The sequence below is a fragment of the Lissotriton helveticus genome, chromosome 10 (genome assembly GCF_964261635.1).
Source record: "Lissotriton helveticus chromosome 10, aLisHel1.1, whole genome shotgun sequence".
Taxonomy (NCBI): domain Eukaryota; kingdom Metazoa; phylum Chordata; class Amphibia; order Caudata; family Salamandridae; genus Lissotriton; species Lissotriton helveticus.
Genome location: NC_136071.1, coordinates 843885276 through 843906690, shown reverse-complemented (window position 1 = coordinate 843906690; position 21415 = coordinate 843885276). Strand labels below are relative to the sequence as shown.

Here is a 21415-nt window from a genome sequence, read left to right as displayed (position 1 = left end):
TTACCACGCAAGGGAAATATTTCCAAAGGGCAGTGTGCTTGCAGGAGCGTGGTGATACGCGTTCAGAAAACAAATTCCCGACATGCTTGCTTCCTGTCTATAAATTAGCAATGGTAACCTTAATTAATACAAGTCAGAAGCTCTAGAAATGGCGACACAATGTGAGGAATGCTGTTTTTTGTTTCCCAGGAGTATAAAGAGCATGACCATTGACAGCAGGGCAGAGATTATTAGTCCTGTGTGTGAGCACCGGTTCATTTTAAAATAAAATGGAGATACTCTTAATGAGCAGGCTGTTGTTATTGACACTGGCTACTCTCGCGCTTGCTTCTCAGATTCTCGGCCTAGAAGACACAGGAAGATCTCATCTGTACGGAGAGGAAGGCGACGAAGAGGACTTCCCAGAGGTAAGATTTGTGTTCGCTCCAGGCGCAATGTGGACACCTTAAGGGGGCCTGACCACCCAGTGTAGAGAGAAAAATGGTTCTCTTTCCCCAGTCCTGCATCTCATAAATCACCAGCAATAGGCATTCTAGAATATTTGGTTATATGATGATAGCCGGAATTTTGAGATCTACTGGAACATAATTCTAAGGAATGTCCCTTTAAAAGTATCATGTTTGAGAAGAATGTCATGTTTTGTGTGAACATTTATGATTAGCATGCATTCAATGAAATGTTATAATTGTATCTGCTGATCATTGTCAGAAAGTGGTCAGTCATTTAGTGAAATATACAAAATGCAACAATTGAACCATGATCTGCATTGAAGTTCCTGATGTCATCTCAAATCTCCCTGTTCTACAAGGATGCAATTTAAATCTTTACCGAATGTTCTATTTAATATGGAGAGCATAGCTCTGCTATCCTTTTACTTCAGCTGGGGGAGTCTCTTGTGCTCCCCCCTGCTGAAATATACAGGCGGGAGGCAGCTGGGCACAGCAGCTGTCTGCAGCCCCCCTTCCCAGAGCACCATTGGTGGGTCTGGTGTCTCCAGGGCCATAATTACCTGGTCTGTAATTTGAAGACCCAATAAATATCAGCCAGGAGACACTGGGACGGCCAGCTTGTAAATATGGTACACAATAATTCCAGAGAATTGTGGATTTTAACTATGAATGCTAGGTAATAAATTACTGAGTTTTAGTAATTTTTCCTCAGTTATTAGCTTCTAATCACGACAATGCGTTTAAATAATCAAAACACAACTATCATCTAACCGTGAAGTGTAAACAATACCTACATAATTTTTACTATTGTTTGGCAATTGGGAGGCAAATATTGCAGAGCAGCTGTCAAAACCCCTCTATTCTGCAAAGAAAATGTGATTAAAAACACTTCCTAACTAACATTAATATTTTCTTGAAAGGTGATGCCTGCTGACAGAGAGTACTCTACTCTCTATACCATTATGTATATTTGGTTTATTAGATACTTTAGCTCCCTTGTGTTTATCCCTTTTAACATCAATGTTCAGATTCTGTCTACTTGTATCTAAGTGTGTCATCCACACACCTCCAAAGTGTCTCTTCCCTACTAAACATTGTAATGGCGGTCGAGTTGTGTATAGTTGAAAACAGTTTGAAACAAAACGATTCTGAACAGAGAGGCATATTATCAAGAAACAGCGTTAACTTTATCGCCGCTTTGGCGGCAGAAAACTGCAGCTAAAGCGGCGATAATGGGCTTGATAATACGCCCTTGTGAATTCCCATAGACGCCCATGTTCTGGTGTGAATATGGGCTTCTATGGGAATTCTCTACGGCGTGTTATCAAGCCCATTATCGCCACTTTAGCGACAGTTTTCTCCCGCTAAAGTGGCGATAATGTTAACGCTTTGTGTGATAATATGCCCCAGAGTTTTCACTTTTTCACGATAAATCTCACATTTAATTAAGTAAGTGCACGTTCTTTGGCTTAAATAGAGTGTCTGCTATGACCTCTAGAAACAAGAAGTATCCTGAGTAATATCACAATAGACGCCCTACTATTCTCACCATTGTTTTAAGGCACTTGTGAAAAGCCATCCGTGTTTAACGCGTTTAACTTTTCTTCCTAGTGCAATCACTTTTGATGTTATACATTGGCTATTCAGCTTTTGAAATCCTCTGCACACGAACCTCTCCTGGTCTAAAATATCAGAAAATCACAGTGACGGAACTTAAATCCGGGTTCAGAAGGGAAGGCTGCGGATATGTCGGTTTCATTAAATCCACTTGTCATAGACACTTTTGAAAACATTTGTAGCCAAGGAAAATGAACGCAGATTCAAAAGGCCAGTCGAGGTTCATCTGCAAATAGACTTTTTCTTCTGATACCCTGGGATTTTTTTGCTCATTGTTAGTTCCACCTAGAGATATCCGTAACCATTTTTAGAATTTATACATTTAATACAAAGAAATAGAAGCGATAAGTCAATCTCTCACAGCCATTGGTTGTTGTAAGAGTCATTCGCGTGTTGATGAGCCCATATTGAAGTTGGCTGTTGTATCTTGTAGTCATGCAGTATGTTTTGCCTTTGCATCAGCATGCAGCCATTTAATTGGACTGTGGTTATGTGAGGAGTCTGGTGTATGAGTAGTTTTTTAATCGTGGGCTTCTGGAAATACTGAGAAACAAAGAAATACTTGGCTCAAATATGGCTGCCACAAGACTTCGGTGTTCCTATCAGGCTGCTCGAGCCTAGTCAGAGGCCTGTAATCTCTTCACCACCCACTGCCAGTGTGACCCAGCGGTACTTATGGATAGTGTACATGGTCCCAGAACACGGTTCATAATGCACTCAAAAGTCAAGTAATCTATTGAGTGCCCCTCTTGTTTGTGTTAGGCTCCAATTGTTTATTAAAGACACACACTGGTTGAGGTGAGAACAGTATCCATTTTGAGTCACTATCAGCATTAGATGCTTATCATGCAGGGTGGTAGTGGCTAGAATTGGAAACACAGAAAGGATGCAGTGAATCAGGAGGGTGGTGTAATAGGATGCAGCGGGTGAAGCCATGTGCGCGCTGCAGCTGACAAAATAACGAGCTATGCTGGTGTTAGGTTCGATGGCGCGGTCCCGACTGCCGATGCGGGGCCACGCCTCTTTATTTTATACAAGCCCATGGCATCATGTGCCAGCGCTGGTGCATACTCTCCGGGCGTGGGTAAACTGAACCGCAACCCCGCCGGAGGACATTACATTCCTTTCAACTTTTATTAATCATAAACAAAATATTAACATGTTGATCTGTTACCAGTTCCGGGCGGAACGTCTGCTCCCAGCTCCTTCCCAGTCACGGTCCGCTGTAAGTCTTTGGTTCTTCACACCATGAATCCCACCAGATGGGAGGAGGGAGCCGGATTGCTCCTCAGGCAGTATCTGGAATGCACTCCGCGGGATGACGATAGGGATGGGGCCACTTTCTGCGAGACACTGCCCTCCGGAGATCTCACTGGGGAGTTGGACAGTCCTACGTCCGGAGTTCTAAGCGGTAATGGTGTTCCTCGGTCAGATCTGTCCTGCTCATCCATGGGGATAGTTCCTTGGCCATCTTCTACCTCCTCAGCCACTCTCTGCTGACTTGGTCCTGCCTCCATATTATCCAGTATTGGAATGTTGGAAGTTCCAGTATGGGCCTTTTTGAAGAACAATACATTCCGTGTGAGTTCTTCTGTTCCTCTCTGGGCTGTTACCACCATGCCTGTCCGGCGAGTCACTTTTTACGGACGCTGCTCAAACGGGAGACGGAATTTGCTCCCTGGGTATCTGTCGTTGACAAAGACGATGTCCCTTTCTTGGATGGTCGATGCTTCCGCTCTTCGGTTGACACTGGCATGGTCGTTGGCACTGGTCCTTTTGGCTAGGACCCTCGTAGTGTCAATCTGGGAAGGGGCCCAATTCTGGTGATGGGGAATAGTGTCTCGCACCACTCGACCCATGCTTGCTGGTCCCAGTGCCCTCTTAGTGATGAGATGAGGCGTCAATCAAAATTCCCTGCATTCCCTAGATGGCTCTTTCCAGGGGTGCTTCCTCGGCATGCGGGATGCGAATTACTTTGTTGAGAGTGTGCATGAACCTCTCTACTTCTCCATTTGCTTGGGGCCAGCGCGGTGTTACTTTCTGATGTTGGATGCCCCAAGATTTGAAATAGTCAGCAAACTCTTATCCCTGAAAGGGCGGGCCATTGTCCATCTTCACCACCTCAAAGATCCAGTGAGTTGCAATGATCTTCTCTACTTTGGTGATCATTTCCGTGGCTGTTTGGCCTCCGACAATTTCTATCTCGGGGTATTTTGTGTAGTCATCTATGACCACGAGGGCATAGCGCCCATCCGGAAGAGGCCCGAAGTCTATACTGACACACTCCCATGGTCATTGGGGGTTGTCTTCAGTGATGACGGGGTGAGGTCTATCCGGTTTCCCTGACACCTGGCTCCATTGGCATGTTCTAACCGTCTCCTCAACCATCGGGTCCATCCCCGGGAACCACACTTTTGCTCTCAGCCAACCTTTCGTCTTCACCAGGCCCTGGTGCCCTCGATGTGTGAGATCCACTGCCTGTTGAGCAAGGCTTGACGAGATCACTAGCCACCGACCTCTAAGCAAGCACCCACTGCCGTCAACAGAGAGTTTGTCCTTGATTTGCATGATCGACTCGAGTGTGGTCTTCGCTTGGGATGTTCGTCGGGTTATCGTGGTCTGAATGGGGCACCAGTCATTCGTCTGAACTTCGTTGATGGCTAGTTACAGATACTCATCCTTCTGAGTGGCTGCCACTATGGCTTCAAGGCTTATCGGAAGCGGTTGGGACCTTTCTGCTATGAAACGAATGTATTTCTTGGTGTCCTCGGCATCCTCTTCCTCTGCTTTGGTTGCAGCCCTCGGGTGTCTTGAGAGGTAGTCTGCTGGGTTAGATGAGCCAGGTTTGTACTCTACCCAGTGGTCATATCCTTGCAGTTGAAGAAACAATTTTTCTATCCTGGGGGTGGAGGGGGGGTTGGGGGGGCTTTGATGCCGATCCTTGAAACAGGGGTATGAGAGCGTTGTGGTCAGTGGAAACTGTAAATGGGTGTCCATACAAGTAAATATGGAAATGCCAACAGGCTCAGTGGATGGCAATTGCCTCCCTCTCTATCTGAGATTAGCGTTGCTCAGTTTCTGTCAGGGAGCGGCTTGCGTAGACAATCGGAGCCCACTCATCATTGCATTGTTGTTGCGGGAGCACTGCCCCTAGCCCATGGGGGCTGGCATCAACTGCGACATTGGTGGGCCTGGCAGTGTCAAAGTATGACAGCGTGGTGTCAGCTGAGAGGGCCGCTTTAGTGTCCTTGAAAGCTTGTTCTTGGTCGGTGCCCCACTGCCACGTGGTGGTGGACTTCGTCAGCTCCAGAGGTGCTTTGTGATGTTGGTTAAATCCGGGATGAAATGCTCACAGAAGTTTACCATCCCTAGGAAGCTCCGTACTTCTGAGATGTTGGAGGGCGCTGGGGCTTCCTGAATGTCTCGCACCTTGTCGGGGTCTGGGGCCACTTCTTTGTCTGAGAACATGTAGCCAAAGGAGCTGATTTTGTTCTTCAAGCACTGGCACTTATCTTTGTGCAGGGTGAGGCGGACTCTTTAATCCGCTGAAGAACGCTGCGGAGTGTTCGGTGGTGATCCTTCACTAATGAGGCGTATACAAACAGGTCGTCACTCATATTCAAAACTCCTGGGAGTCCGCTGAGGACTTCTCTAATGGTGTTCTGAAACACTTCAGCGGCACTCGAGATCCCAAAGTCGAGGCGCTTGTATCATCTGAGACCTTCGTGGGTGGAGAATGTGGTGATACACCAGGAGTCCGGGTGTAGGGCCAGTTGGTGATACCCTGACCGCTAGTCCATCTTTGAAAACCACACAGCACCGTTTAGCTCTCCCAGAATGTCATCAATGGTGGGGTTTAAAAGAAAAGAAAGAACATCATAAAAAGAGAACGCTTTATGGCTGCATTTGGGAGGCGCATTTCGACACAGGTGCGGACCAGCCCTGGCTGTTTTGGTTTTCTCGCCACCACGATCAGGGACACCCATGGAGTAGACCCGCTGACCTTTTCTATGATCCCTTGCCTTTCCAGCACCTCCAGCTCATCTTCGACTTTTTGTCGTAGGTGGAACGCTATGCGCCTATGCCACAGCGCCACCGGTTGAACTGACTGGTCGAAGTGGAGAGAGATCTCTTTCCCTTTTAGGCATCCAATTCCTTTGAAGATGTCTTCAAATTCTTCCATGATGGCCACTAATTCCTTTTCTTGGACAGCGAGAGCAAAAGAGATCAGCCTCAGCTCTTCTGCTGTCTGGTCGCTTACCAGCATTCCGCTTCCTTCTTTGGTCACATACACTGTGGCAGAGATCTTGAGATCCTGATGCCTAAGTTCGGTTTTGAAGCATCCCGAGAGCGGGATAGGTGTCTTCTGTCCATAGGCAAATACCTGAATCCTTCGCGCAAGGGTGGACGTGGACTCAATTGGTCACATACGTTGGCAGCCATCAGTTCGATTGAGGCCCCTGTGTCTATGGTGGCCTACACATCTTGGTGGTGAATCTGGATTCGGCATTTTGGGAGCCGGCATCTTTTCGTGGCGGTTGATTCACTGCGAACACATATTGGACAGGATAATCACCCGTGTCATCATCCATGTCTTCGCTGTCTTGCATTTCTGCTACAGTCTGGGCCGTTTACTTCTGGGCCTTAGAAGACCTGCACACCGCCGCAAAATGATTTATCTATCCGCAGGCCATGCACTTCTTCCCTCTCGCCGGGCAGTCCAGCATGCGGTGGGGCGTTCCCCTGCAGTAGCCGCACTCCTTCTTCCTGTCTTGCGGGTGCCTCCCTGGGTTTGGTGCGACTTGGCTTTTACCACGTTCACCTCCTTCATCTTGATGGGACGGTGGAGGGCTTCCTCCATGCGGGATGCTCTGACCTTCGCTAGTTCTTTCAACCTCCTCATGGAGAGGATGTCCGCCGAGGGTTTGCCGGATTCTTGGAGGATGTTTTCCCTGAGCTTTGAGGAGTAACAGCCTTGTATTATCTGGGCCCTGATTTCCTCCTGTTCGTCTTGAAAACCGCACGTGCTGGGCAGCTCTTTCAAATGCTTCCTGCATGGCCTGACGAAAGATAAATCTTTTGTAGTCTCTGTTCAGCTCGAAGTGTGCATTCAGAACGCATATGTCTTGGGGGTGATCTCCACCAGCGTTTTGTAGATGCGATATATGTCTTTGCCTCGAGGTAGAGGAGCAGTGCCCTGCGCCTGTCGCGGGCTTTTTCAGCCCCCTCAAAATAGATTTGGAGACAGTCGGTCCAGTCCCTCCATTTTGAGGCGAGGGTAGTGGGAGCACCGTCCACTATGAAGGGCTCGATGGCAGGGATTGACTCCATCAGGATGCAGCTGTGGGTGTACCTCGCGGCACATGCACGGCGTCTCTGTCTGACCTGAGGGGCAGCCGCCTGGCCGAGGTAGATTGTGGCCAACTGCCACGGTGGAGTCAGCGCACCGTGATTTAGTAGTCTGCCCCAGCCGTCGATGTCCACCAGGGGGTGCTGGGGAGGCAGACAAGTGCATGGTCATAGGCTTGGGTGCTGAGGGCTCATCACTTGTGTACACTCCAGCTATGATTGGGGTTGCAGGGCCCTCACAAATGGCAGCAGGCTGGCTTTTACAGGGCTGCAGGGACCTACCTTGTGGCAGCAGGCTGGCTTTTATTGGGGATGCAGGGCCCTCTCTGGTGGCAGCAGGCTGGCTTTTATTGGGGCTGCATGGCCCTCTCTGGTGGCAGCAGGCTGGATTTTATTGGGGCAGCAGGGCCCTCTCTGGTGGCAGCAGGCTACTCACGGTTACAGAGCGCTGTGGAGTAGTGTAGAGATGCAGTGGCGTGAGCTCTTTACCACCTCGTCGCCAGTGTAATAGGCTGCAGCGCGTGATGCCATGTGCGCGCTGCAGCGGCCGAAATACCGAGCTACGCTGGTGTTAGGTTCTATGGTGTGGTCCGATCTGCCGATGCGGGGCCACGCCTCTTTATTTTATACAAGCGCATGGCGCCATGCGCCAGCGCTGGGGTGTACTCTCCGGGCGTGGATAAACTGAACTGCTACCCCACCCGAGGACATTACAGGTCTATCAATCAATCAATCAGCGAATTTGTATAGCGCGCTACTCACCCGCTAGGGTCTCAAGGCGCTGGGGGGAGGGGGAGTTGCTACTGCTCGAACAGCCAGGTCTTGAGTTGTTTCCTGAAGGAGAGATGGTCCTGGGTCCGCCGTAGGTGGGTGGGGAGGGAGTTCCATGTCGTGGCCGCCAGGTAGGAGAAGGATCTTCCTCCGGCGGTTGTTCTGCGAATTCGTGGGATGGTGGCGAGGGCGGGACTGGCGGAACGAAGCTGGCGGGTGGGTGTGTAGAATGTCAAGCGGCTGTTGAGGTATTTGGGGCCCATGTCGTGGAGAGTCTTGTGTGCGTGGGTGAGGAGTCTGAACGTCATCCTCTTGCTGACGGGGAGCCAGTGCAGGTCTCTCAGATGGGCAGAGATGTGGCTGTGACGGGGGATGTACAGGATGAGTTGTGCAGAAGCGTTCTGTATCTGTTGGAGTCTTTTCTGGAGTTTGGCTGTGGTGCCAGCGTAGAGGGTGTTCCCGTAGTCCAGTGGGCTGGTGACGAGGGCCTGGTTGACCGTCTTCCTGGTTTCGGTGGGGATCCACCGGAAGATCTTTCGGAGAATGCGCAGGGTGTTGAAACAAGATGACGAGACGGCGTTGACTTGTTTGGTCATCGTGAGGGAGGAGTCCAGGATGAAGCCCAGGTTGCGTACATGGTCCGTTGGCTTGGGGCGGTGCCCAGGGCAGGAGGCCACCAGGAGTCGTCCCAGGCCGAGGGGGATGGTCCCAGGATGAAGACTTCCGTCTTGTTTGAGTTCAGTTTCAGACGGTTGAGCTTCATCCATTCCGCGACGTCTTTCATTCCTTCCTGGAGGCTGGCTCTTGCGGTGGTGGGGTCGTTAGTGAGGGAGAGGACCAGCAGGGTGTCATCAGCGTAGGAGATGATGTTTAGGTTGTGTTGGCGTGCGATGGCTGCGAGGGGGCTCATGTAGACGTTGAAGAGGGTGGGGCTGAGCGAGGAACCTTGCGGGACCCCGCAGATGACTTCGGTGGCCGCGGATCGGAACGGGGGGAGGCGGACTCTCTGGGTTCTTCCGATGAGGAACGAGATGATCCACTCCAGGGCCGTTCCTTGGATTCCCGTGTTGCTGAGGCGCTGTATTAGGGTGCGGTGGCATACGGTATCGAAGGCTGCTGAGAGGTCCAGGAGGATGAGGGCAGCTGTTTCCCCGTTGTCGAGCAGGGACCTGATGTCGTCGGTGGCTGCGATGAGGGCGGTCTCGTTGCTGTGGTTTGCTCGGAAACCGGACTGTGAGGGGTCGAGGGATCCGGTTGTCTCAAGGAAGGTGAAGAGTTGTTTGTTGACGGTCTTCTCGATGACTTTGGCAGGGAAAGGGAGGAGCGAGATGGGGCGGAAGTTCTTGAGGTCCGTGGGGTCCGCGGTGGGTTTCTTCAGGGGGGCGCTGAGCTCGGCATGTTTCCAGCTCTCCGGGAAGATGGCGGATGCGAAGGAGCTGTTAATGATGTCCCGGAGATGGGGTGCGATGATGGAGTCGGCTTTGTTGAAGATGCGGTGTGGACAGGGGTCGGTAGGGGAGCCGGAGTGGATGTTGTTCATCGTGTGGGTGGTGTCTTCGGTGCTGACCGGGGTCCAGGTGCTGAGGGTGGTGGTGTGGGGTGCTGGTTTGGTGGTTGGGTGCGTGGTCTGTGCGCCGAAGCTGTTGTGTATGTCGGCGATCTTGCAGTGAAAGAACAAGGCGAGTGAGTCGCAGAGGTATTGCGAGGGTGTGATGTCGTTGTTGCAGGCGCTGGGGTTTGAGAGCTCTTTAACGATGCAGAAAAGTTCCTTGCTGTTGTGAGTGTTGTTGTCCAGTCGTTCTTTGAATGTTGTCCTTTTCGTGGTGCGGATCAGCTGGTGGTGTTTTCGGATGGCGTTCTTGAGGGCTGTCATGTTTTCTGTTGTCTGGTCGTGGCGCCAGGCTTTCGCGAGGGTGGAGTTTTTGAGGTCGTTGGTGAACCACGAGGTTTTCTTGCTGCCGGGTCTGCTGGGAGGGTTCTTCAATGGTGCAAGTTCATCGGCGCAGTTGGTGAGCCACTGAGTGAGGTTGCGGGCTGCTTCGTTGGGGTCCCTCGTGTTGGTGGGAGGGTGCTGGCTGAGGGAGGCAGTGAGGTTGGTCGGTGGTGATCTTGGTCCAGCTTCTGCGGGGAACCTGTTACGGGTGGTGGTGGGTCGTGGTTCTCCTGAAGTTGAAGTGGACGCAGCTGTGATCTGTCCAGTGAAGTCCGGTGGAGTGGCTGAAGGAGATGTGCTTGCTGGAGGAGAAGATGGGGTCTAGTGTGTGGCCGGCGTAGTGGGTGGGGATGTCCACCAGTTGCTTGAGTCAGAGGTTGGCGAGGTTGTCCTGCAGGGTGGTGGTGTTGCTGTCATTGTTGTTCTCCAGGTGGAAATTGAGGTCCCCTAGGAGGATATAGTCTGAGGAGGTTAGGGCATGCTGGCTGACGAAGTCTGCGATGGCTTCGCTGAATTGTGTGCGTGAAGGTGCTCGGCAGTGGTGAGGGTGTCGTCGGAGTTGGTCGTGATTCGGATGGTGTTTTTGTGGACGATGGCGATGCCTCCTCCGGTCTGGTTGACGCGGTCCTTCCGGGTGATCTTGTAGCCATCCGGGATGGCTATGGCAATGTCGGGGGCTGAGGAGGCGTTCATCCATGTTTCCGTGAGGAAGGCGACATCCGGTGCTTTTGTGTCGAGGAGGTTCCAGAGTTCGACGGCGTGCCTGTGGATGGAGCGGGTGTTGAGCAGGATGCACTTGTGGTGATTGTTGTTGGTGCCTGGCCTGGCGGGTGCGGTGCAGGTCCGGAGGCAGTTGAATTTGCGGGCTTGGCAGGTGAAGGGTCCGTGGGTGCCCTTCGGGTTGGCTTGGTAGCATGCGGAGTTTCGGCTGGCGTTAAGTGCATGGAGGGTGGATGCGTCGTAAGTCCGTTGTGTGGGCTGGCATCGTTGGGGGCCAGGGGTCCTGGCGCTGGGCACGGTCCAGGCGTGGACGAGCTTGCCTTTGGCGCGCCTTCGGCGTGCAAACGGCGCACCCGCTGCGCGCGTCCGCTGCACGTCCTGGCGGAGTGCTCCATAATAGGCGAAGTGGGAGGGAGGAGCAGCTGGGAGGCGGGAGCGGGGCGGCGAATGGGAAGGGATACAGAAGTTTAAGTTTAAGTTTAAAATATTTATTGAGCGCGACATACACCTAGACGGTTTCTTGGCGCTAGAGTAGGGGAACAACCCACTGAACGGGGACAGTCACTGAAGCAATGGCTGGAAGCTAAACAATAACCTAAGGAAGAGCCTGAGGAAATAAAAAGGTCTTCAAAGCTTTACGGAAGGCGGAATAATCAGTGAGGGACCTAAGGTAAAAAGGGAGCGAGTTCCAAAACAAGGGGGCAAGAGTGGAAAATTTAGAACCACCCTGTTTCTTTCTCCGGTAGCGGGGCACCGCTAGGAGAAGTTGGGTTGAGGAACGGAGGTCTCTGCCAGGGACATAAGCCTTGATGGCCGATGATATGAACAGGGGGGCCAGGCCAGTCCTGGCCTGGAACACCATGCAGCCTAGTTTAAACAAGGCACGTTCCCGCACCGGGAGCCAGTGAAGAGTTCTTAGGAGGGGGGAGGAGTGATGGAATTTAGGGAGACCAAAGGCAAGGCGAGCAGCCTGGTTTTGCACTAATTGCAATTTACGGAGGCTGTACTGAGGGATACCATTATACAGAATGTTCCCGTAGTCCAGGCGGGACAGGACCAGTGCGGACATAATTAACTTGAGTGCCGGAAAGGAGAAGAAGCGAGAGATAGAACGAATAGTGCGAAGAGTGAGAAAGCAGGAAGAAACCACGGAACCAATCTGGGAGTGCATAGTGAGTTGATTATTGAGCTTAATACCAAGAGTCTTGACAGAGGAAACCGGGGTAGGAGAAAGACCAAACGAGGGGGGCCAGAAAAGTGAATTCCAGGGACTGGAACAACCACCCGTCACCACAAGTTCCGTTTTATCGGGATTGAGTTTCAGGTGGTTGAGGTTCATCCAGTCCCTGATGAAAGATAGAGTAGATTGGAAATTAGAGATAGAATCAGGTGTGGAAGAGAGATTAAAGATAAGCTGGGGGTCATCGGCATAATTAAATACCGAGACCTCCAGGTGCTGTAGAGAAAAGATGAGCGGAGCAATGTAAAGATTAAAAAGTAAAGGAGAGAGAGAGGAACCCTGGGGAACACCGCACTGGACCTGGCAGGGGGTAGCTGAAAACTCCCCAAGATGGACTGCCTGGGTCCGGTCCCTCAGAAAGGACGAGAGCCAGATGAGGGCTGATCCTCCTATGCCCGCCGCCCTGACACGGGAGAGCAAGATGGAATGGTCCACCGTGTCAAAGGCGGCGGACAAGTCAAGAAGGACCAGCGCCTGAGGTCTACCGGAGTCCATGCCCTCTCTGAGGGTGTCTGATACTGACACCACCACTGACTCAGTCGAGTGCCTTGGCCGAAAACCCGCCTGGCAAGGGGCCAACCTCCCATTCTCCTCGGCGAAGGCGCTGAGTGCAGATGTCACATGCCGCTCCTGCACCTTCGCCAAGAAAGGGAGAAGGGAGATGGGGCGATAGTTAGCCATCACAGAGGGGTCAGCTCCCGGCTTCTTCAGGATGGGAACAATGGAAGCGGCTTTTAACGATGGGGTAACAACCCCTCGGGCTAGCGAATCGTTAAGGAAGCTCAGGGGAGGCGACGGGCAGACCGTGTAAATCTGCCGTAGAATATGAGCCGGACATATGTCAGATGGGGAGCCGGACTTGATTTTCGGAAGGAGGGACAGAAAAAGTTCCTCGGAGAGTGGAGGAAAGGAATTGAAAGTGGCTGGGGACGGGTGAAGAGTGGGGTCAACATAAGAGGGAGAAGGGGGAGGGATATTAGATTTAATTGTCGCGATTTTATCGACAAAATACCGGTTCAATGAATCGCAGAGTTTCTGGGAGGGGGGGGGCTTAAGTGTGGTCCGGTCCGAGAACGCCAAATCATGAGTGATGGTAAAAATCTCCTTTGGTTGGTTCTCGGCCGCTAAGATTTTCGCCGAGAAATACGCTTTCTTGGCCTCAATGATTTTTTGTTTATAGGTCCCCAGGAGGTGAACGTAGTGGGTCCTGGTATTCGGGGAATAATCCAGTCTCCACTTGCGTTCAGCCCTTCGGACGGTGAGCTTCAATTCCTTCAGCTCGGTGTTAAACCACCGATTGGCGTCTTTAGGGCGCCTAATCGAGGTACGCCGGAGGGGAGCTAAACGATCGCTTCCCTCCGTGAGCCACGAGTCAATAGCTGAGGCTTGGGCTGCGGAATCAAGTCCTGATAGGGGGGGAAGAGAGGCCAGGAGTGTGGCCGAAAGCTCGGGCAGGTCGACCTTGCCCCAGTTGCGGGCCCAAGAGTTTTTAATGTGCACAGGGGACTTAGATACTAAAAGACTAAAGGCGAATGAAATGATAAAGTGATCGGACCAGGTACAGGGGGCAACAACCAGCGTGGAGAGGGTGCAGTTAAGAGACCAGACCTGGTCGAGGATGTGCCCGTGAGTGTGAGTAGGAGAGTGGACAAAAGAAACAAAGTTAAGGGAAAGGAGGGTTTCTGAAAATTCCTTGGAAGACACGCACTCCTTAGGGTCCGAAGGCCAGTAATTAAAATCCCCGAGGACTAAAACCGAGGCATAGTTGACCGACAGGGTGCCAAGTAGGTCTTGAAAGACCGGGAGAAAAGAGGGAGTCAATTGAGGAGGGTGATAAACAAACACTATAGCTAGGTGGGGGGAAAGGGAGGAAGAGCGGACCACCAAATAGTCGATTCCGGCCAGGGGGGGGGAAGGAAGGACTTGAAACAGGAGATCTGAGCGGGCGATAAGAGCAACGCCTCCACCCGTTTTCCCGCCAGGGCGGTCGGCGCGGATGGCATAATAAGTCGAAGGGAGGGTAGCCAGAAGGGAAGGGAGGGAGGCTTCAGTAAACCATGTTTCTGTAAGCAGTAGAAGGTCAGGTTTAACAGTATCTAAAAGAGTGAAAAGTTCAAGGTGATGTTTGACAGCAGATCTAGTGTTGAGTAGTATGATGGATAATGAGGAAGGATAAGAATCACCGGTAATGAGTGGGGCGGGAGAGGGCGATGATACATGAGGGGGCGGGCAAAAGTGGGCGTGGCCGCAAGGGGCAGGGGCGGGAATCGGGGGGGAGAAACGGCGGCAAGGGCGCTGGAGAGCCCAACAGGAGGATCGAAGCAGGGGGAAAAACGGGGAGGCAAGGCCTAACAAACCAGCGCAAAATGCGGGGGGATCACAGAGAAGGTGAACAGAAATACAGTGAGGGAAAAACGGTCAAGTGGCAGCAGCAGTCAGCAGGAGCCGCGAACTCGCGGTGGCAGCAGGAGGCAGGGGTCACGGGCACACGCGAGTAGCCGTGCGGCGTGAGGAGCGTCTAGACCAGGTTTTTGCCTAACAACCAGGCAAGGTACAGGCTTTTATGAATTCAGTTAGACTTGATACATGGTTGTAATCACATGGACAGGGCTTCAGCACTCTGTCAAAGAGAGACCCTGTGTTACAGGGCTGGAGTGACACAGGCATTGTTACAGTCATTTGGGCAGGTTTGCACTCACTGGTACAAAATGACAGATGCTCGGGGTAGTAAGCATTCTGACAAAGTGGCAGTCATTTGGACAGAGTTACCATCAATTAAGCAGGGTTGCAAGCACATAAGGAGGGCTGGAGGCATTCAGGCAGAGTTGAAGGCACCCAGATGTGGTTACATGTACCTAAGTTTGGTTAGAACTACTCATCAATAGTTACACATGCTCAAGCAGAGCTGCAATCACACGGACAAGGTATCAGTCTCTGACCACCCAGTCAAAGTTACATTCATTCAAGAAGTGTGGCAGTCACTCAGGCAGTAGTAGACAATTTGGGAGGTTTGCCAATGCTCAGTCATCAACCCCAGCTTGATTGTCAATACCCTAGCTTGTTTACAGTCATCCAGACCGGACGCAGACACTCTGCCAGGGTTGTAGATCTCCATAAAATATTTCATATGCCCAGGCATGTTAGTAGGTGCCCAGGCAGGGTTGGAGAGACTTGAGCATGGTTGCTGTTTCTTCTGGAGGGCTAGGGGGAGGGTTGGAGTAACCCCCCCTTCCAGGAATATTAAGGAGAACAGATCACACACAGTTTTTCTAGAGGGTGTAGGAGAAGGGATTTTTCCACAGGAAAAAACGTTTGATCACAGTAAGCAGAAAAGAAAATCATACATTATCAGAGGGCACTTCAGTACTCTCAGTACTCCTGCTTTTAAATTGATCATTTATAGATGTCTGACCAGTGAAAATGACAGATGACATTACTATAAGTTCACCTTGAATCCTGAGCCTGGGCCAGCTTTCCGGGCATGCTACTGGGAATGCTTTGTGGATTCTCTAAACTAGTAAATCTGCACCTATATTTGTAGGTGTACCTCTAAGGGTACAAATATACTGCTTTTCAATAAATAGGTCTCCTTAGCGATTACCCCTTTATTCACATCTTTAGTTAGCAAGTGTACACCTTGCCCCCTTGTTTATAGAGCCACTTTGCACTTCAGTCATTGTAACATCGCAGCCCACAAAACGCGGCATGTGACGTTACAAGTTGCTAATAAGTGTTAAACTTGTGCTGTGCAGTTCTCCTGATCTCATTGCAGAGTGTGTTTTTAGGTTCACCTAGAGACAGCTGTAGCTGTCTAGCGAGAGCTTGCACTATATATGCAGAATGAAGGGCAAAAGACCAACGAACCTCAGCCACTGAGTTTTGTAATGGTCATTCATATATTGGTCAGCCCACCTTTATCACAGTTTGTGAATTGTAACCATCAGTCACAGGGTATGGAGATGCTCCTCTTCACCAGGAAATGGTCATTGCAATGAAATAGCAGTTAACTAATTCTGCAATGGGATAGGCATCCTCTTTTCTTGCACATCATGATGTGTGGAATCTGCGACAGAAGCACCTCTGCGGGGGTGAGAGACATGAATGCCTCATAGATGAGGCATTACTGGAAGATGCTGCCCATCCCAGACATGAGGAGGACCTTCGGTTGTGCTGGCAGGACGCTGTGGAAGGAGTATGGCAATCTTTGGGTACAGCCTCATTTGTACAATGAAGCCAAAGTAAATATAAAAAAATCAAAGGGCCACAATAGGGTAATTGGTATGATAAAATACAGATGCTGCAAGCATCCTTATAGGTGTGCCAATTAGGTTAATAAGCTTTCAGGTCCCATAACGTGTTGTTGGATTCTTCTATGTATGACTAAAGCTAGATTAAGCAAAGTGGCAAATCTTCCATAAACAGAAATCATAAAGTTAGAAAAGGCCTGCAGTAACTGATGAAGCTCCGTCGGATGTATGACGTTACAACGCATACTTTTACCACGCATGCCTTTACAACGCGGTATTTACAACGAATACCTTTACAACGCATAGTGCTTTTGGGCGCTGGATAGTGAATAGTTTAATTTACTATTCCAACTCCAGTCCCCGTGGTTAGTAGGGAAGGTGTTGGATAGTAAATTAAATCTATTCCCTATCCTAGAGCGCCCCCCAGCGCAATGCGTTGTAATGGTTTGCGTTGTAAAAGTTTTGTCGTAAAGGCACTGCGTGGTAAAAGTTGCGTTGTAAAGGATGTTTCCCAGCTGCGTCACATGAAGTCCAGCTATACCACAAAGAATTGCTCCCCTATAAATAAACAGTCATACTAAAGGATATACTAGTTCATTATATGCAAGACTACCTTCTCATGTAGATTAGACAAACAGAGCATGGCCCTAGATGCTTTTTGATTCATGCAATCATTATATTGACAAGATCGCAAAGAAATACGGATTTAAATATAGGTCAAACTAAAGTTGAGATATAAGTGCAAATAATATTGATCAGAAGAGCTTTAAGCCCAGTGTGCAGTTGTCTGACCTTACTCAAAATCTGTACATTTGATATTGTTGAAAACAAGATTATTAGCTGTGATAGCAGTTTGCATAGAAAACAGTCAATGGATGGTCTCAAATGGGACCTTCGACAGGTATCGATAGAAATGGCATAGAAATCTTCTGTTACACAGACTAGTCAATGTGTACAAAGTGGCATGTGCACAAATTACAAGTGGTGAGAAGAAGACAAGATGGTTTGTAGAAGATATTCTGGAAAGAAAGGTATTCCTGTATGCAGATGGTCTGCTGATATATACATGTGGCTTGGAAAGATGAAACATAAAAATGCTCTTAATATAAAAATAACAATAAAACTAGAAATGATTGCCTGGAAAATAAATACATAAATTGCCTTGAAAAATCCAATGTTATATGCATAAATAAGGGTTTGGGAGATTCAGAGCAATACCTTAGTCTGACTGTCCTCCCTCCTCGCCATACTTGTGATTTGTATGCTCCATATATAGAAGGGAGAATGTATTGTATGTGGAGCCTCCGCTGGCTCCGCCAATGGTCACCCTTGACTCAGTAGTGTATCCCCCACAAGACTGCATGGCCTTATGCTGGGATGGCGGAGGGTATAGGATCTGCAACCCTGGCGGACCTGCACAATACTGTAAGGTCTAAATAACCATGAAAGCATCTTGAAAGAAGTTGGACAATGTGGGCAAAGTGAATGCGCTAGACGCATTGGCAGATGTAATACTTTCCTCCTACTGCTTGACTCTCTCTTTAAATAGGTATGTTATGTTTAGAAAGTTGCAGCATATAGTCAATTGAAAATGCAGAAACTACTGAGGAAAGCAGTGTGGGGTCTCCTGACTTGCTGCTAATACCGGGGTGTTCAGTTGATGAAAATAAGAGATGTGTTCATTCCTGACGCAGAGTTTGTGGGTATTTATCAACAATCTTCAGACCGTTTCACACCAAGAAAATCACTTGTCAAGTGGAAATAGATTTCTCTACTGGGAAAACAATTTCTCCAAGGAGAAAAATGTGTGTGAAAAACTGCAACACTCCCTGCTTTCCAGGAAGACTCCTTGAAGTTTTTGTGAATTCCACTTTCTCATGGAAAACAAATGTGTACATTTTCACACGAAAAAAATCTGCTAAGCACATGCAGATAGGTTTGCTTCTGTCATTGACAGCAGTAGTTCTCTGACTTTTTATAGAACAGTTGTCAGAAAATGGTTTATGAGTAACCATAAATGTACATGTGGGTGCTAATAAGATTTAGAGCATAGACAACCTGTAATACCCTTTCACCAACCCAGGAGTTTATACACATGGCATTCTCCATGTGATTAACGGCCACATGCATCATTGTAGGATTTTGCGATTCCTAAATTGCGAAACTTAAGGAATCGCAATTTAGGAATTGCAAAATCCTATGCATCAAGAAATCTAAAAAGTTTTTGCGATTTCTTAATTTTCTGTATTTGCGATTCCTTAATTGTGAATCCCAATTAAGGAATGGCATTACATTGATTCCTATGGGCCTAGAGGCCCATAGGAATCAATGGGAAGGCATTAACTTTTTGCGATTTTCATTTTGCGAATCGCAATTTGTTAATGCATTTCAAGGGTGCTCGGGGGGTCCACAGGACCCCCCCCTGCACCCTTGAAATGCTTTTTTAAGTGGAAGTTTCACACACACATGTATGTATGTATGGATTTATATAGCGCTTATAACCCAGGGGTCTCTAAGCGCTTGCCTTGGGAACCCGTCCTGGATTTTCCCTGTGAGATAGCCCCTACAGGGCATCCCCAAGGTGAAAGCCAGGCATCCCGCCGCAGGGGGCCGTTGTGGAGATTAAGCAAGCTTAATGCCCAGAGTTGCAGAGTGTGAACCCATGATTAGGTCAGGCACCGAAGCGAGAATTATCGAGTCCGTGGACATTTGAAATCAAGACCCTGCCGCGTCGGGAATTGAACCCTGGTCCCGGGTCTGACCTCTGCTTCAGGGTCTGCCTGCTCTAACCAGTGAGCCACACTTCTCCACAGGACATGTGTGTGTGTAACATGACACTTTCAAAAATGCTTTTTTGAGCATTTTTGAAAGATTTCGCAAATTAACACGAGGGTCAACCTCGTGTTAATTTGCTCCTCCTATTTGTGAATTCACATTTTTTTAAACATTCATGCATTGCATTTAAGGAATCGCACAAATGCGATTCCTTAAATGCAATTGCATTTTTAGGAATTGCAAAAAAATTCGATTTTTGAAAAATTGTTTAATGCATCCCAAAAAGTGATTTTGGAATCGCAAACGGCCGATTTTTCCGATTCGCACCGTTTGCAACTCCAAAATCGCTTCATGCATGTGGGTGTAAATCCTTTAGTGCAAAACCATTTTTCCTCAAGTTGAAAAGTGGTTTTGCACTAGTGAACAAGTGCATGTATGTGTGTAAGGCACATTTACACAAGCAAGTAGCTTTGTTAATGAGTCTATAGGTACTGAATTGGCATCTTACCCTTTTTTCTGTATCCTGAAAGACTGTGACCGATGCTTAGCAACATTTTGATTTAGATTCTTCTTTCATTTATTCCTGTAAATAATTACGAAAAGTGCCTGAGCAAATTGAATCTGTAAATAAGACATCAAGGGAGACAATAGGCATGGGAGTAGAGCCTAGGGCCGATTCATAAAAGTATTTTCAATCAAATCAATCTATAATAGTATCGTTAGAGGAGATAAACAGGCAACGTTATCAAGGCTCTGCGATGGTGTAAAGCCACAGAAAGTGATGAAAACTGATGCAAAGTCAATAAACAATTTCTTTTCCAGCACAAAACTTGTTTTTTGCTCGAAGAGTGACACAAATAGGGCTTTGTGCTACTTCGCATTTCTGTGCTTCAAGGGGCAATTCCATGAGTGCCACATGGGCAGTCCCTCCAACAACCTGTGTGTTTTGTCGTAAAGCCCTTTTGACTGGTGGTGCTAGAGAGTGCTTTGCACCAAGAAATGACACCCTCTCAAGCCAGATGTTAAAAAGGAGAAGAGTTTTTATTACTCCTAACTTTTACAACATTGCATGTGTGCTGGACTGTATGGTCTGTGGGGCAAAATTTCAATTATGCAAACATAATTTGTGAAATTATGGGAATTTCACATTATACATGCCATTATGCCACTTTGTGTAATTATGCTCCATTTTCAGTAAAAGAGCACCGTAAAATGCGGAATTTGCAGTAAAAATGTACAGCAACACATGGGCACAACAGAACGTAAAGAGATATTATTCTTCATGCTTTTGTTTAGATGCATCCTAGTGCCAAAAAAAGACACATTTTGCAATAAAATATAGCATAAAATATGGATTTGCATTTTGCATAATTAAGCATAATTTTGCTGATATTTCCTGTAATTATACAAAACGAAATTACGCAAATTTCTTACACCCCTACTATATAGCACGCATCAAATGTGGGAAAGTTATAAAATTAGTCTAAGGATAGGGTTTTGCAATGAAGTCATATAATGAATTATTCCAGTACAAAGCCTATGCTAGACTGCTTGGCACAAGGTAGGCTGAAGTGCACCATCGCGGGGAGAGAGAGAAATAGTGTTGTATCTTTGTAGCTATGACGCTGTCCTGCTCTCTCTCTCTCTCTCTCATGCAAAGTAGTGCACTGGCAGAAGATCCCAGTTTTTCATAATCATTAAGGATAATATCATTGCCTTTTTTGTAGACACCTGGATCGAAGGTGATGATTGCCATACTTAGCATAAGTTCAGTAGATACAAATATTATTTCAGACATTCATAGTGGCTTGTTGACATATGTCATTCCTTAATAAGTGCTGAGTTTATACAGAGAGCAATAGCAATACTTGCCTAGGTTAATGAATGCTAAAACAAATGCATGCTTTTTATTTACAAGTTCAATATTGAAAAAACTTTGAGTGGTGAAAAGGGTGACAACTTGTTATATACAAGGAATTGGCAAGCCTTTTTATTATACATTTATTGTGAAGGCACACTATTCCACATTATTTATATATTGGATAGTGAAAAACACTTTATGGAAGCATGGGAACATCAAATAGTTTGGTAACCGAATTCCCCATGGGATGCAGGGTTGCTCTATAATTTATTCTAGAATTGCACCACTACATGTGGATCTAGATGCATTTTCCAATATCATTCGATGGACTTTAACAACCATAAAATACACACATCTCTCTTAAATGCTCCTACAATCTACATTATATGGAAGGGAATAAATAAATGTTCTTCAACGTCTAAGGCATACGATCACAAAGCATGTTGCTTCTAC

General features: G+C 48.2%; 1 protein-coding gene across 1 annotated transcript in view; it reads left to right on the top strand.

Moving 5' to 3' along the window:
- The first annotated feature begins 269 nt into the window (after positions 1-269).
- NPVF (neuropeptide VF precursor) overlaps positions 270-21415 on the top strand; it is a 63634-nt gene continuing 42488 nt past the window's right edge. The window contains exon 1 of the mRNA XM_078664379.1: positions 270-407. Coding sequence (XP_078520505.1) covers positions 270-407 — 138 coding nt within the window. The remainder of the gene's footprint in view (positions 408-21415) is intronic.